Source organism: Rhinatrema bivittatum, chromosome 4 (assembly GCF_901001135.1).
Source record: "Rhinatrema bivittatum chromosome 4, aRhiBiv1.1, whole genome shotgun sequence".
NCBI classification, from domain to species: Eukaryota; Metazoa; Chordata; class Amphibia; order Gymnophiona; family Rhinatrematidae; genus Rhinatrema; species Rhinatrema bivittatum.
Window position 1 is genome coordinate 113,040,109 of NC_042618.1, and position 17,554 is coordinate 113,057,662.

Here is a 17,554-nt window from a genome sequence, read left to right on the forward strand (position 1 = left end):
ATGATATATTAATGGTTGTTATGATTCTACTCAGTGAATTCAAGTAAAGAGGTATAAGCAAATATCCTAGGGCAATCAGGATGATAGTCCTCACACATGGATATCATCAGATGGAGCCCGGCATAGAAAACATATGTCAAAGTTTCTGGAACTTTGACTAGGCACACTGAGCATGTCTTAAACCATGCGTCCATGTGGGGTCCCTTTAACGTCTCTTTTTTTCTATGGAGCATTTGCCTCACGGTTAAATTAGTTCTTGGCTTTTTCTCAGAAAATTGCCTTGGAAAACTTTCAAACTGTTTTTTTCAGATTGTCACGTGATTCATCGATGCTGGGTCCCTCTCAGTCCTCCCTTAGGCTCCCCAGTCAGGTTTTTTGACCTTTCGGTAAGTTTGTTTTTGCTTTCGTTCCCTCTGTGGTGACTGTGCCTCTGTGCCCACCAGCTTCGACCGCTCTTGTTATTTTTTTCCTCTTTCATTCATCATGGCTTCATCCAGCTTCCGTTGATGCCCCCAGTGTCTGAGGACCTTGTCCATTTCAGACCCTCAAGATGTGTGTGTCCTCTGCCTGGGGGCATCGCATGATGTCAGAGGTTACCGTGTGTGTGCCCAGATGATCCCCAAGGGATGTTATGATTGTCTCGATAAGATGGAAAAACTCTTTGGGTGCATCAACGGCACCTGCACTGAAGCACCTTGAAGCCACGTCGATGGACACCATGCCATAAACATTATTGGGGCTATCAGTTCCATTGATGCCACCGGTGGATAGGGGCACCAGGGAGCAGCTCCTGTTGCTATCTACCAGGTCAAGGACAACAGGTTCATCGTCATCGACCTCGGCACTGAGGAAACACCAGGCCAAGCACCAAGAGAAACTGAGGAAGCATCAGCACCAGTCACCCTTGATGCATGGTACTGGGCTCAGGAAGGCATCGGCTCAGGTTGTAATGCCCCCAAAGCAATCCTGTGGTGAGGAGTGCCCATCCTCTATAGATGCCAGGGGTCCACGACTGTCTCCACTGGTCCTGGTGCCAGTCGCCAATCCACCTCGGGGATCTGAAGATTTGGCCACCCCTCCTGCTTCCCATTCAGTGTTGGCATCAGCAACTTTCGAGGAGGAGCTGGAGTGAAGAGTCCAGCTGGCGGTGAAGCAAGCACTTCAGGGCATTGAGCCAGTGGCACCAAACGGTGCTGATGCCCATGCGTTCCCTTCTAGAACCGCTGCTGGAACGGTTCAATGTGCTCATCAGTGTGTTACCAACCTAACTGGTGTTGGTTCCCGGGAGGCCATCGATGTCCTGCTGGGCACCGATGTTTCCCCCGACTGATACAATGCTCGTTACTGGTTCATCCTTCAAGGAAACTCCACCGAGGCCAGCAGGAACACCAAGGCCAATAACCCCCCATCCAGCTTTGCCAGGACCGGCAGGATTACAGTGAGGATGAAGCTCCATATTATCCCTGAGGGGATGACACCGCAGAATCCTCCTCAGAGGACTTGAAGGGTCTCTCTTCAGAGCTGTCTTCTCCATAAGTATGAAGGAAGTCTCCACCAGAGGACTTAACCTTCGCAGGTTTTGTGCGGATGATGGCCGAGGCTATCCCTTTTCAGTTATTGAGTGCAGGAAATCCTCCAGTTCGTGGAGGCTCCTAAGGAGATCGTGACAGTCCTGGTGTACAAGATCTTTAAGGAGTTACTGCTGAGGATATGGGAACACCCTCTCACAGGTCCTCCTGTAAATAGGTCAAATCTGCTCTCAAGAGGGCGAAGTGCTCTCGGATCCACGGCTCGGCACTTCTAGGGAAGGATCCAGAGCGATGGATGCTTTTGGAAGGAAAGTATTCTAGGGGGCCATGGCTCATTGCACGCATTGCCTCCTACCAGCTCTACATGAGCCAATATTCACACAACCTCTGGAAGCAAGTGCAGGAGATGGCCGAGCAAGACACCTTCTTATCACTGGTGCATCAGGCATGGAGTGCAGAAAACACGAGGTTTGTATAACCTACAATGTTTTTGAGATGGCATTGAGAGTCTCTGCAACAGGAATCTGCACCTGCAGAATGGCATGGTTGCAGGCCTCGGTTCTCCGAATGGAGGTATAATAAAGACTTGCTAACTTGCTGTGTACGGGAGAGAATCTCTTTGGAGATAAGGTGAGGGATGCAGAAGCCCAGTTGCGGGACCACCATGAGACCCTCCAACTCTCCACCAGCTCTTCAGACCCGCCCTCCTCAGTAAGGAGGTCGGCGAGAGAGGGTCAGAGGAAGTCTTTCTACTGCCACAGGAAGTACTATCCTCCGGCCCCTCACTCCTGTTCACAGTGGGTGAGCTCCCGCAACCGCTCTGGGACGAACTTTTGACTGGATCATATGGAGCATGAGCCAGTCACCCATGCCCAAGATGCTGGATTCCCCGGTCAGGGCAGGGTGCATTTCTTTGCAAAACGGTGGCCCAGTGGGTTCTGTTCATTGTCCGTCAAGGATACCAATTAAACCTATTAGGTGTCCAGCCAAATTCTCCTCCGTGCCCATTTTGGGGGCCAACAGTGCATCAGGATGAACTGATAAGGGAGCTCTCCACTCTCTTAATGGCCAGAGTGGTCAAACCTGTCTCACCAAGGCAAAGAGGGCAAGCATTGCACTCCCGGTACTTCCTGATTCCAAAGAGAACAGGGGGACTCTGTCCCATCCTAGATCTAAGGGCCTTGAACAAGTTTCTAAAAAGAGAAAAGTTCAAGATGGTTTGCCTGGGCACTCTGATTCCCCTCTTACATTTACGGGGGCTGGCTATGCTCCCTCGATTTAAAGATTATAACTCAAAAACTGCCCGGACAGTGCATCTCATTACATGTAACCCACAACACTATTCCAACTAAATTGGGACTGAATTTATTTGTTATATATAACCCGACCTCATATATTGTGTAGGAGAGTCTTTAAAAACTCATGCAATTACTCTCACTAAGGAATTACCACATTTTATATACACTGTGGTTCTTCTGTTTTTTTATTCATCGGTCTTGGTTGTGTTTTTTTTTAATTTTATATTGTGAATGCCACTTATCTTTTGTATTGAGTGACCAAAACGCTGAACTGTTGAAACTGATGACCATTTTGCACACAATGTTTTACCATAGGGGCTTCCATGTTACACGTGTTTAAGTGGCAACACGTGTTGAGTGGCAACATCCTGGCACCGGAATAATATACAAAAAAACATTGGTAACAAATTGTTTATCTACTAATGTGGTATATTTAATTCAGTGTCTGTCCATATATGTGGGTCGGACAAGTAGACAGATTAAGATCAGTCTACGAGAACATCGTAGCAGGTTAAACACGTGTAACATGGAAGCCCCTATGGTAAAACATTGTGTGCAAAATGGTCATCAGTTTCAACAGTTGAAATGGACAGTACTTGATCAGATAGTATGCCCTGGCCGCGATTGTGATGCTCAAACTAAGTTAAATTTAATTGAACAAAAATGGATTTTTAAATTGTCTGCCCAAACTTCGGGGGGTATGAATGAAGCAGTGGATTGGGCGACGTTGATTTGATTCTGCTAACGTATCGCGTCATATAGTTGATTACGTAGGGACGTAGAAAGTACCTATTGGCTGAGATACCATCTGAAGGTGAGTTTAAAAGCTGCCACAAGTGTAACAATATGGAGGATCAATTTTTGGGAAACGCTGAACGTATCGGGTGACAGCACAGAAGTACGGAGTGTATGTATAACAAGCAATAGATACAAATTTTAATTGCAAGGCCTGCGATATCTAACTGTTCTATTTTATTTTAGAAGAAAGTTGAAATTGCCCCTGATGAAGCAATAAAGAAACATGAGCCGTGTCGGGCACATGATCAGTCCTTCAGCGTTTTGGTCACTCAATACAAACATAAGTGGCATTCACAATATAAAATTTAAAAAAACACAACCAAGATCGATGAATAAAAAAACAGAAGAACCACAGTGTATTTAAAATGTGGAAATTCCTTAGTGAGAGTAATTGCATGAGGTTTTAAAGACCCTCGATTTAAAGGACATGTAAACTCACATCAAGATCTTCCCAAGTCATAGGAAGTATCTCAGATATGTGGTGGGAAAACAGCACTTCCAGTTCAGAGTGTTGCCATTTGGGCTAGTGTCGGCCCCATGTCTTCACAAGATACCTGGCTGTGATTAGGGCACACCTCCACACACTGGGAGTGCATGCTTTCTCTTATCTGGACAATTGGCTGTATTATGTATATGTAAGAGCACATCTCAGGCAGGGGCCATTCATTCCAAGCACGTGACCATCTGGGTGTTGGAGTCACTAGGGTTAGTCATCATCTACTCGAAGACCCATCTCAGCCAGCCACCTCAGTTGGACTTCACAGGAGCCCTGCTAGACACAACTCAGGCAAAAACCTTTCTGCTGCGATCCAGGGCTATCACCTTGACCTCAATAGTGGCGGTGATTCAACAGAGTCAGCAGGTGTTAGCTTTGCACAAGTTGAGGCTGTTGGGCCACATGGCCGCAACCGTCCATGTTATTCCCTTGGCATGTTGCCCATGCGTAGAGCCTAGTGGACCCTGAGGTCACAGTGGCACCAGGCCACGCAGAGCCTCCAGGACTGCATCCAAATTAACCCATCCCTCTGGGACTCTTTGTCATGGTGGCGGGTACTCTCAAATTTGGAACTGCGAATATCCTTACAAAGTCCCCCTACCCAAATTGTCCTAACCAAGGATGCATCCACCCTGGCTTGGGGAGCTTATGTAGAAGGGCTCTGCACCCAGGGCCTCTGGTCTGCCCAGGAAGCACGATGTCAAATCAACTTCCTGGAGCTCCAGTCGATCAGGTACATGCTGTGGACTTTCAGAGATTAGCTGACCAACAAAATTATCCTGATCCAAATAGACAACCTGTTAACAAGCAGGGAGGCACAGGTTTGTAACTCCTGTGTCAGGAAGCAGTCTAGATCTGGGCCTGGGCCCTGTCACATGAGATGGTACTCAGGGTCATGTATCTGGCAGGAACGGAGAATGTGATAGTGGACAGACTGAGTCATGCCTTCAGACCCGAGTGATCTCTGAACCAGGGGGTAGCGAACCAGGTCTTCCGCCTCTGGGGGAGCCCAGATGTGGATCTCTTTGAGTCCCCCCTGCAACAGAAAGGTGACTCAGTTTTTGCTCCCTGTACAGAACAGATGGTGAACCAAGCTCAGACACCTTTGTGTTATGGAGGGATTGTGAACCCTTGGACCGATGGGAGGTTATCACCTTAGGAGATGGCTCCTTAGATTCCCCCATCGGGTCGCGAGGCGGAACAGAAGATGGGGCTGGCTGGCCCTTCGGTGTTGAAGACTGAGGCAACCATTGAGAGGGCGAAGAGGTGCGACGTCGGAGCAGAGCCCACTGGATCTTCTCCACTGGAAGCCCGCGGCCCCCCCCCCGGGAGGAGCCCGTAGGGACCCGGGCCGCTGGGACTTAGGTGGACCTTTGAGAGGTCGAGGAGGCGTGAGGTCGGTGCAAGGGCCAACTGGATCTTCGCCACTGGAAGCCTGTGGCCCCCCCCGGGAGGAGACCAAAGGGACCCAGGCCGCTGGGACTTAGGTGGGCCCTTGAAGACGGGTGGTCCGGAAGAAGTCCGAGGTCGAATATCAGAGGATCGCCGCTTGCCAGTCCGAGGTCACACACCGAAGAATCACCACTTGCCAGTCTGAAGTCACACACCAAGGAATCACCGAGAAGAAGCAGGAACCAGGAATCAGGAATTAGAGGAACCAGAAGACTCACCGAAGCAAGCAGACTCGTAACAACGAAGTTGCCAAGTCGAGGAGTGAGCGGCGGAAGTCTCCTTGTATACTTCCCCTGTTCTGGTCCATTGTAAACAGGTACAGGCAATTTAGGAGGACGAGGCCCCTTTAAATCAGTCAAGGAGACGTGGCCTCGCGCCTAAGGGCAGGGCGGCCATCTTGGATCCTCGGAAGCCCTGCAGACCGGCCTGATGCTGCGAGGGGAGGCCTGGGAAGTCTCCCCTGCCGGCCATCACTGCGGGAAGGTGCAGCAGGGTGCGGAGATGCCTGGACTGGGTTCCTCGGCGCTGCTGCGGCGGCCCGACGCCGTGGTTCAGGTAGGGGGTCGCAGCCGCAGGCGGCCGCAGCACACAACACTTTGCATGTCATTGGGGTAAGGGTTTTCTATATGTGTATCCTCCGATTCCCTTAGTGGCGAAGACTCTCTTGAAGCTTCGCGAGGACAGAAAGACTATGATTCTTATAGCCCCTCACTGGCCGAGACAGGTCTGGTTTCCATTCCTTCAGGAGTTATGCATTTGGAAACCAATCGTTCTGGGGACTTTCCCAGAGCTCATCATGCAAGACTGAGGCAAGTTGCTGCATCCTAACCTCCAGGCTCTGTCGCTCACAGCCTAATGTCGAGAGGTTAATTCTGCAATCACTTGATCTTTCTGAGGATATGTCTTGCGTCCTGGTGACTTCCAGAAATCCTTCCACTAGAAAGTCCTACGGATTGAAGTGGAGGAGGTTTTCTGTGTGGTGTGAGCAGAAGGCCCTAGATCCATTCTACTGACCCCCACAAAAACTGCATGATTACCTTCCACACCTATTGGAGGCTGACTTAAAAAAACAACTCCGTTAGACTTCATCTGAGTGCAACACCAAAGTGTAGATAGTATACCCATCTCCATACAGTTTCATGCGGGGCCTGCTTCAATTGAAGCCTCCCCTACAGCCTCCCACTGTCTTGGGACCGCAACGTGGTGCTAGCTCAGCTGATGAAATCTCTTTTTGAGCCGCTGCGCTCCTGTGACCTGAAGTACCTTACCTGCAAGATCCTATTTTTGGTGGTGGTTACTTCAGTGCCCAGAGTCAGCGACCTTGAGGCCTTAGTGACTTATCCATCTAACACTAACGGCTCGATCCAGTAAGGCCGCGGTAAAAACAGTGAGGTAGTGTCAGGCGCACCCTTCCTCCCCGCACGCACAGTTCTCTTCACTAACTCCCCGATACTCTCCTCTAATCGCATGCAAATGCATGCCGCGGCTGTGAAGCGTTAGGGAAGGGTTATGCCCGCGCAACCCATTTTACTGTATAGGCGCTGTAACAGCGCCTATACAGTAACCTGGGTGCGCTGGTACCTGTCATTTCAAATGACATTTGAAATGACAGGCACCAGGAAGTGTAAAAAAGTTTAAAAAGTGTAAAAAACAAAAAACCTGTGTGTTATATAAAAAAAAAAATATATTTTAAATACCTGTCGGAGGGCCGTGGGTCCAGGCGGCCGGTGGGCGGCGGGCAGCCATCAGCGGCATCCGGTAGTCCCTTCTCCCTTCCTCCCTCCCTCCCCTGCCTGGATGAGCGCCAAAATCGCACGGGCGGGTCGGCAGCGGGATCCGGGAGCGGCGGGTAGGCAGCAGCGGGGTCCGGGGGGGCAGTGGCAGCGGGGTCTGGGGGGGGCAGCGGCAGCGGGGTCCGGGGGTGGCAGCGAGATCCGGGGAGCCAGCAGCGGCAGCATGTTCGATCGGGCAGGCAGGTAGGTGGCAAAGTAAAGATGGCCGCCTGCACGGGAAAATCGTGCAATTGGCCGCTGAAGACGTGACGTCACACCCCGTGACGCCAAACGTCGTGATGTCACGTCTTCAGCGGCCAATTGCACGATTTTCCCGTGCAGGCGGCCATCTTTACTTTGCCACCTACCTGCCTGCTCGATCGAACATGCTGCCGCTGCTGGCTCCCCGGATCTCGCTGCCACCCCCGGACCCCGCTGCCGCTGCCCCCCCCAGACCCCAGCTACCGCTGCCCCCCTCGGACCCCGCTGCTGCCTACCCGCCGCTCCCGGATCCTGCTGCCGCCCCCCCGCTGCCGACCCGCCCGTGAGATTTTGGCGCTCATCCAGGCAGGGGAGGGAGGGAGGAAGGGAGAAGGGACTACCGGATGCCGCTGATGGCTGCCCGCCGCCCACCGGCCGCCTGGACCCATGGCCCTCCGACAGGTATTTAAAATTGTTTTTTTTTTTTTATATAACACACAGGTTTTTTGTTTTTTACACTTTTTACACTTACCATAGCAGGCCCGAGCCTTGCTACTTTTTCGTTTGTTTTTTTTTGCCCTGGTCCCGTCCGGTCTCCTGCAGCCCCGTCCGGTCCGGACGGGGCTGCAGGAGACCGGACGGGACCAGGGCGGGTAAGCAATGTTTTTACCCTACACTACACTACACTAACTCCTACTAGGGGGAGGCGGTAAACTAGCAGGTTAAGGCCGCGGCAGAACAGCGGGTTACGGAGGAGATAATATCAGCGCCCGTTACAGTATCGCAGGGGAATAGCTAATTCCTTCATTATACAGCTTTTTCGTTCATTTACATGCCGGGTGCGGAAAGGGTTATGCGTCTGTTTTCAGAAGCGATACGGACGCGTGAAACTGGAGACTGTATCGCCGAATTGCCTTGCGCGCCCGAATTGTGCGCTACGAGCACGTTACAGACGGGCAATCCTCGAGCGGACGATACTGGATCGACCTGTAAGTTTGTCAACACAGGGTAGTTTTGCATACACACCCTAAGTTCCTGCCCAAGGTGGTGACGTATTTCTATCTTAACCAGTGAATTGTCCTGTCAAAATTCTTTCCCAGGCCCCATTTGCACCAAGGTGAATGAACACTGCACAGTTTGGACTGCAAGAGAGCCTTGGCTTTCTATCTGGAATGGACAGAAGCCCATAGACAGTCCAGCCACATTTTTATTTCTTTTGATAGGAATAGGTTGAGAGTTGCCGTTGCCAAATAGACACTATCCAAATGGCTAGCAGATTGCATCTCCTTCTGTTATGCCCAGGTGGGGGCTGCATCTTGGGGGTCATGTCAAGGCTCATTCTGTCAGAGCCATGGCAACGTCGGTGGCCCACTTGCAAGCAGTACCCATGGAGGAGATCTGCAAGGCTGCGATGTGGAGTTCTCTCCACACATTCACATTTCATTACTGTCTGGACAAGGATGGCCGATGTGACAGTAGGTTAGGCAGTCTGCCTCAGGAATCTCTTCGAGGTGTAGAACCCAACTCTCCCTGCCAAGGGCCCATTGTTTGCATTCAGGCTGTCTTCCCCTCTATTACCAACAGCACTGTGGTTGTTGTGCCCGTTGACACCTGGTTGGTGCTTGTTGGTCCTCTTGTGTTGAGGAGCAGCCTGTAGCTAGGGATTCACCCATGTGTGAGGACTACCATCCTGCTTGTCCTAGGAGAAAGCAGAGTTGTTTACCTGTAACAGGTATTCTCCTAGGTCAGCAGGATGTTAGTCCTCACGAAACCTGCCCACCACCCCAGAGAGTAGGGTTTCTCCTTGCAATTTTCATCTGTATAATGGAGAAATTGCTTACCTGATAATTTCACTTTCCTTAGTGTAGACTCAGGACCAATTGGTTATGTGCTCGCCTGCTAGCAGATGGAGACCGAGTCAGGTTTCAAAGCTGACATCACCTTAGATATACCCCTGCAGTGACCTCAGCCATTCAGTATTCTCTTCAAAAGCCATTGTGGACATACTATTGAAAAACTTTAATAAAGTTTGGATACAACTTAATAACTTGATTAAAAAACTGGTGACCATAATGTACTCAACCAAACATAAGCGCTGAATCCCAGCAATATTATAGATGTCCTGATCTAGGGATAGGGTGACTTGTTACCCGTAACCTCTTGGAATCTATATTCACCTCATGGGTGATTCCTTGGTACCGTTCATGGGCAGCCATGGGCGGGGTGCTGAATCCATCTATGAAACTAAGGAAAACGAAATTATCAGATAAGTAATTTCTCCATTTCCTAGCGTGTAGCCAGATGGACTCAGGACCAATGGGATGTACAAAAGCTACTCCCGAATGGGGCGGGAGGCTGCCTATGGTCCGGATAGCACTGCCTTTGCAAAGGCTGTGTCCTCTCGGGCTTGGACGTCCAGGCGATAAAACCTGGAGAAGGTATGTAAGGAGGACCACATTGCTGCTCGACAGATGTCAATGGGAGACAGTAGCTTAGCTTCTGCCCAGGATATTGCCTGAGCCCTAGTGGAATGAGTTTTAATCTGAAGGGGATAAAGGCTTCCCTGCCTCTACATAAGCTCCCGTGATCACTTCCTTGATCCAGCGAGCTATGGTAGCTTGCAAACCTGCTTCACCTTGTTTCCTTCCACCGTGAAGAACAAGCAGTCCGTCTTGCGCACCAGTTCTGAATGTTCCAGATACCGTACTAAAAGCCTACTCACGTTTAAGTGGCATAGGAGGCAGTAATCTTCCATGTCCTTGCATCTATCTACAGACGGTAAGGAAATATAGACTGGTTCAGGTGAAACCCAGAGACTACCTTTGACAATAAGGAAGGAACAGTGCGAAGCTGTAACATTCCTGGAGCAAACCGAAGGAACGGCTTCCGATATGACAACGCCTGTAGTTCAGAGATGCGATGAGCCGAGCATAACGCCACCAAAGATACAGTCTTCAGTGCTAACAGGCGTAGAGACAGACTGCGTAGCGGCCGAAAGGAAGGCCCTGCTAAAAAGTCCAATACTAGATTGAGGTTCCATAGGGGGACCGGCCACTTATAAGGGTGGTCGGTGGTGTTTAACCTTTTTTAGGAAACGGGCCAAGTCCGGATGTGTCGACAGGCGGGTTCTGTTCACCTTGCCCCTGAAACAGGAGAGAGCCGCCACCTGGACCTTCAAGGAGTTGAGGGACAACATTTTGTTCGGGCCATACTGTAAAAATTCCAGAATCATGGGTATCTTGGTCATCCGAGGGGGCACCCCGCATTCCTTGCACCAGGCCTCAAATATTCTCCAGATCTGCACGTACACCAGGGACATTGAGAACTTCTGCACGCAGAGCAATTATAGCTGCCGAATATCCCCACTTTGTAAGGCAAGCCCTCTCAAGGGCCAGACCATAAGACAAAACCGAGTTGGGTCCTTGTGAAGGATCGGACCTTGTTGGAGAAAGTCCCTGTGCGAGGGGAGACATAGGGGGGTCTCCACCAGAAGCCTCCGCATGTCTGCATACCACGGGCATCTGGGCCAATCCGGGGCCATCAGAAGGACTAATCCTCTGTGGGGTTCGATCTTGTGAATGACCATGCCCAGCAAAGACCATGGAGGGAAGGTATACAGTAAGTCCTCCTCTGGCCAGGTCTGGACCAGGACATCGATCCCTTGGGAGTGCTGATCTCTTCTGTGACTGAAGAATTGGGGGACCTTCGCATTTTGAAATGCGGCCAGTAGATCAATGGATGGGAGGCCTCAGCGATCTACTAGGAGCTGGAAGTCTCTGGTCGACAACACCCATTCCCCTGGATCCAGACTCTCCCTGCTGAGAAAGTATACTCTGACATCTTTTCTTGCGATGTGGGAGGCTGAAATACCTTGTAGATTTAACTCCACCCATTCCATAAGGGGTTCTATCTTCAGAGACACTTGGTGGCTTTTGGTTCCTCCTGGGTAGTTGATGTAGGCTACAGTTGATGCATTGTCCGACATCACGAAGACTGCCTATCCCTGGAGCCTGTGGCTGAATTGCAGACACGCTAATCTGACAGCTCGGGCTTCCAGGTGGTTTATGTTCCAGTGTGCCTCTTCCTTGGTCCATCGCCCCAGGGTTGTCAATTCCTGACAGTGAGCTCCCTACCCTCGGAGGCTCACAACCGTCGTGAGGACTACCCAGTTTGGTGGAGACAGGTTTACACCCTTGCTTAGGTGTTCTTCCTGTAGCCACCACTGGAGCCGAGAACATACTTCCATCGGTAGGTGGAGGCAAATCGAGTAGTTTTGAGATAGTGGGTTCCAACTTGACAGTAGGGAGTGTTGGAGTGGCTGTATGTGTGCCCTCGCCCACAGTACTACCTCCAGGGTTGACGCCATCAGGCCAAGGACCTGGAGATAGCTCCACACGCTGGGGCGCATTGTGTTCATAAACCGATGCACTTGGCACATCAGTTTCCTTATCCTCGAGGGAGGGAGGAAGAATTTGTCCTGCTTGGTGTCAAACCGGACTCCCAGGTACTCTAAGGACTAGGAGGGTTGAGGCTGCTCTTGTCCATGTTCAAGACCCAACAGAGTTCCTGAAGCAGGGACCTAACCCTGCTGGTCACCTGGAGTCTCTCTTCCGACTTCGCCTGGATCAGCCAGTCATCTAAGTAAGGGTGTACCAGGATCCCTTCTTTCCTTAGTGCCACTGCCACGACCACCATAATTTTGGAGAATGTTCTGGGGGTGCTTGCCAGGGCAAAGGGCAATGCCCAGAACTGATAACGGCGGACAGGTACCTCAAAGCGTAGGAAACGCTGGTGGTCTTGACAGATTGTGATATGAAGGTAGGACTCCAAGAGGTCTAGGGAGGTTAAGAACTCTCCCAGTTGTACGGCCATTATGATGGAGCGAAGAATTTCCATGCAGAAGTGAATTATCCGCAGATGACGATCGACACTCTTGAGATCCAGGATGGGGCGGAATGAACCCTCCTTCTTGGGTACGATGAAATAGATGGAATAACGCCTGTATTTTCCTGGGGTGTAGGTACCAGGGTTATAGCCCTCAAACTGAGAAGCCTTATCAATGTGGATTCCACTGCCAGTTTTTTGTGCTGGGAGTGGCAAGGTGACATCATGAACATGTCCCGAGGGATGCTGCGAAATTCCAGAGCGTATCCTTCTCGTATGATGTCCAGTACCCATTTGTCTGCGTGATCTTGACCCACCGCTCATAGAAGAGGGATAGTCGGCCTATCTTCTCACCCCATGGATGGGTCGGCCAAACTTTATTGGGAAACTCGGGTCGAACCTGAGCCAAAACCAGTTCCTCTTTTTGGTTGTTGGCTCTGAAAGGACTGAGACCTTCCTAAGGGATGAGGTGTCTAAAATGATGAGTTTCTGTAGGGGCCGGAAGTGCTGGGAGCCCCTGGCCCGACCCCTCATAGGCAAGGGGCACTGCGACCTCTATTTCTCATCTTCCAGTAGCCGAAGCACTGGAGATTCACCCCTTACTGGCTAGCTTTTCCAATTCGCTTCTGAAAAGGATCCCTTAAACAGCATCTTTGTCAGGTTTGCCTTAGAAGTTGCATCCGCTGACCAATTTCACAGCCATAGCTGTCTTCTGTCCACCACCACTGAGGCTACTCCTCTGGCCATGGTATGCATTAAGTCAGAGCTTGCATCTGCTAGGAAAGCCGCGGCGGGCTCAATCGGCTCTCTGAAATGCACCCCTGAGCTATCTGCCTCTCTTGAGAGAAGCAGACACTAACGAGCCACCAGGGCACACCAGAAAGCAATCTGCAGTGTCACTGCTGTCAAGTCAAAGGCTTGCTTAAGGATGGACTCCAACCACCTATTGTGTGCATCCTTCAAGACCGCTCCTACCTCTACTGGGATAGTTGTTCACTTTCAGATGGCGCAGACCAGGGCGTCCACTTTCGGGATACGCAGGCATTCTTTAGCCACTGGGTCCAGAGGGTACAAGGCCTCCAAGGCCTGATCTCCTTTAAAACTGGCTTCTGGGTCATCCCACTCCAGGTTGATCAACTCCTGGATGACTTCCAGCATTGGGAAATAGCAAGAGGCTTTCCATAGAGACACCAGGATGGGATTCTTCTTTGGTTCCGACATAGAGTGCCAGGAACTCCCAGAGTCTTCAGGGTCTGGGAGACCAGGACCGGCAATTCATCTCTGTGGAAAAACCATAGCATGGTCCAGTATGGCTCCAGGACTGGAGGGATTTCCCTGTCCTCCAATAAGTCTGCATCCCCTTCGTCATCCGTGGTGTCTGGGTCCCTGTCAAGGATGCCCTTGGTGAGGCAAGGCATGTCCTGAGGCATGCTGATAGGGTTGGGAGGACGAAGCCTTCCCAGCTGGTGCTCAGACTGGGCAGGGGCAGCAGCTGACTGTGCCTGAACAAAGGTTTGAAGGCCCTGAAAGAATTCCACCCAAGAAAAAGTCGCTGGGTCCATACCTAGCCCTGGAGGAACTGGGGTAGGGGCTGCAGAACTGCCCTCTCCTGGGATTGCTCAGATCCAGGGTGCTACCAGATAAGGTTGTGGTTGAACCATCCTCTGACTGGGAGGGGCCAGGCTTGGAGAAGTTCTGAGAGTCCAGTCCTCCCTGGGCTTCCTCACAGTGCTGACACAGGAAGGATTCTAAGTCAGACTGTGCAGCCCTAATATGGCAGGCAGCACAAAGGGAGTGTTGCTAATGCATCTTTGTTGCCAGAGTCATAATTCACTGTAGTTCGTGCATTCAGCCGGTTAGCACCTGAGCTCGAGCTCGCACAAATCCACCCCGACGAGCGTAAGTATAAGTGTCCAGTTGTACGTAAATGTATGCATGCTTATGTGCGCTATTATGCACACAGGTTTGTGTGCACTTATGCGCCCCATGGCCTGCCACGTGGAGTGCCCACCGAGCCTGAAGCGGGGCCTAGCCCATCGGGGGTGCTGCACAACCCACTCGGAAACCCCTTCCCTTGCCCTAATGGGATCGGGAACATCATTGGTATGGTGCGCCGAGCAAGGAGACCGGAGGAAAGACTTACTGAAGCCCTTCTATGTCTCTGAATTGGAGGAGTTCCTTTCTACTTACCTGGCTCAGTGCTTACCGGCTGAGTACAGAGACAGAGTCCTGCTGTGGGGGAAGAGGGCCTTTCAGCTGCTTCAGCAGCAAAGTCCACGCCGGGGACTGACTAACGGATCAAGGCACACCTCTGAGGGACCTTTAGGTATCATCGCAGGCTCGATCTTTCTCCAATTTAAAGGAAAATTTTCTTCTTCAAACTAGTACTGCAATCCCACTAAACACCAATGCTGGTGTGGGAATAGCACGCCCACATCTGCTAGGAAACAGAGATACTGAATGGCTGAGGTCACTGCAGGGGTATATCTAAGGTGATGTCAGCTTTGAAACCTGACTCCGTCTCCAACTGCTATCAGGGGAGTACATAACCCATTGGTCCTGAATCCATCTGGCTACATGCTAGGAAATTCTATGTTACACGACTAAAGAGCGACCCCGCTTGGACGCATGGTTTAGGGCACGTTGAGCATGCTCAGTGTGCCTAGTCAAATTTCCAGAAACTTTGACATAAGTTTTCCATGCCGGGCTCTATCTGATGATTTCACCCATGTGTGAGGACTAACATCCTGCTGTCCTAGGAGAACTCCTGTTACAGGTAAGCAACTCTGCTTTATAGCAATAATATTTCTGATTGAGCTTCTTTCAAGATAAGAGAAAAACCAAGCAAAGAGGTCATATGATTCAGTAGCTTGTATATTAGTGCTAAATGACCCTTACTCTTGAGATTAAAGTATGTTGTTCTTATATGGGGTAATTTTCAAAGCCATGTACATGCATAAAACCCAGTTTTGAGTGTAAATGGTTGTTCTAATCTAGTTTCGCATGTATTTTTATGAGCACTGAGGAGATGCATTCCAGGATATGGAAGGGTAAAGTTGGAACTTCTGCAGATACTTTATCTTAAAAAGTATGCATGTAAGTGTATACATGCAAGTTATGCCATCCAAAGAGGAGGTGTAACGTTATGTGAGTGAATGTGTGCATGTACGTGGTCAATTACTCAAGTAATTTCAAAGAAAACACATGTGCAGGCTGTTTGAAAATTATCCTCAGTATAGGACAATCTGCAAAGCCATTTATGCAAGTAAATTGGTTATCTGAAAATTGCATACCCTCAATACAATTAAAAGTACCTGAATTGTGGAAGCAGCATTTAGAAAAGGCATTCCTGGGATCGTATTTTGGGTGGGATCAGAAAATAACATGTCTATTGTACTTTCAAGTCTACAGACATTATTGAAAAATCTACCTGTACAAAAAGCAACTACAAAAGTCTATGGTACAAAGTTTCAAAGAGAAAGCAAGCATATATTTTCTTTTTGAACCTTTGTGTAAAATCCCTGGGTAAAAAGTACCTGTAGACTTTTTCCCCCCAAAGTGGACAGTCTGAAAATAGACTCCCATATATTTTATTCTTATTGAAACTTTTCTGTTTAGAAAAACAAAGAGGTCTAGTTTCAGCAATCTTCAAAACTTCACAGACTGCCACTGAGAAATGAGTCAATAACCACATAAATATAGGCAGGAGCCTGTTTTAACTATACAACCTAAGAACAACATAACCTGGAGTGAATATTCATTAATTACAAAATCCATTTCAAAGTATAAAACTGACAATTAGCATAATTTTACAGGGCTTTTAATTTCTAAAAATCTACTGGAGAATCTCATTATTATATTGCTTGAAGGAGAGTAAACAATTCTGTGCTCTACCTTTGATTTTTCAGGTGCTTCCTCACTGGAGAGGCAACTAAAGTTAATGTCATAAAATAACTTTGTTCCCTATTTCACCACCTGTGAACTAACATTTTTATTATCTGGAAAAACAGAAACCAAAATATTAAAGAAGGCATACATAAACAGATACGCACTTGGAAATGGGGACAGGCTCTGAATAAAAGCATGACAATAACTTGTTTGATGAAAGCCTCCAAGATTGCAATGAGCCAGAATCCAATGACTTGCTCCTTCTAAACAATCTGGGACCCAAGGATGTTAATGTGGTATTTGGATCTTGTGCCAAGGTCTGTTTCAGTCTTTCTTCACTAAGCCAGCAAACAGACTCTAATTGTTGAAGGTTTTTCTTTGCATCTAGTAATTTTTGCTTCTTGACAATTCTTTCCAATTGAAACTTGACTCTTTTACGTTTTACATTTCTTTCTGCTTTCTTTAAGGAGTGTCTGTGCAACAGTTCCAGCTGTACCAGTTTCTTCCTGCCTTGCAGTAAGATGAAAGGACAGCTCTCAGTTTCCACAGTATTTTGGACTTCTGCTTCTGCATAAGAATTTGACTCTGTCTGTACTGCAGAATCTCGGAGTTGCTGTTGAAAGGAGGATAGTCGTTTCTCTTCTGCAATAAGATACTTTCGATCTGCAAACCAAAAACCAATAAAAAATAAAAATTTGTAGTTCCTAGTTACCAAGATTAAGTTACATACATGGATTAAAATATGAAAATAATTTTCAAAGTGAACTATCTACAATCGAGTTGCTTGTTGGACCCAAGGTAGCATGGATTCAGGTGGGAAGGTCCTGTCAGACAAATCTGATTTTTTGATTGGGTGACTACAGATTTAAAAGTGCACGGAAAGTGAGCCTTTTTCAATGGAAAGGAGGTTCTAGGTTGAAGGGTCATGAGATGAGGTCGAAAGTGGGTAGACTCAGGAGTAATCTTAGGAAATATTTCTTTACAGAGAGGATGGTGGATGTGTAGAACAGCCTCCCAGTGGAAATGGTGGAGACAAAAACAGTATCTGAATTCAAAGCATGGGATAATTACAGGGGATATCTAAGGAAATGATGAGAATTATAATGCTATATTAAGTGGATGGGCAGACTGGTTGGGCCACATGGTCTTTTTCTTCCATCATGTTTCTCTGTTTCTATGGATCAAAGAGTGCTTGATGTGATCTACTTGGATTTCAGCAAAACCTTTGATACGGTC

The 17,554-nt window shown here is 49.0% G+C and overlaps 1 protein-coding gene across 2 annotated transcripts in view; it reads right to left on the reverse strand.

The window, feature by feature from the left end:
- Window positions 1-17,554, reverse strand: part of STARD9 (StAR related lipid transfer domain containing 9) — a 432,822-nt gene that overhangs the window by 91,556 nt on the left and 323,712 nt on the right. For both annotated transcript variants that reach the window (XR_003856299.1, XM_029598695.1), the window contains exon 22: window positions 16,483-16,981. Coding sequence is in view for 1 of the 2 variants with exons in the window: in XM_029598695.1 (XP_029454555.1) it covers window positions 16,483-16,981 (499 nt within the window). In the remaining variant the exon portion in view is untranslated. The remainder of the gene's footprint in view (window positions 1-16,482; window positions 16,982-17,554) is intronic.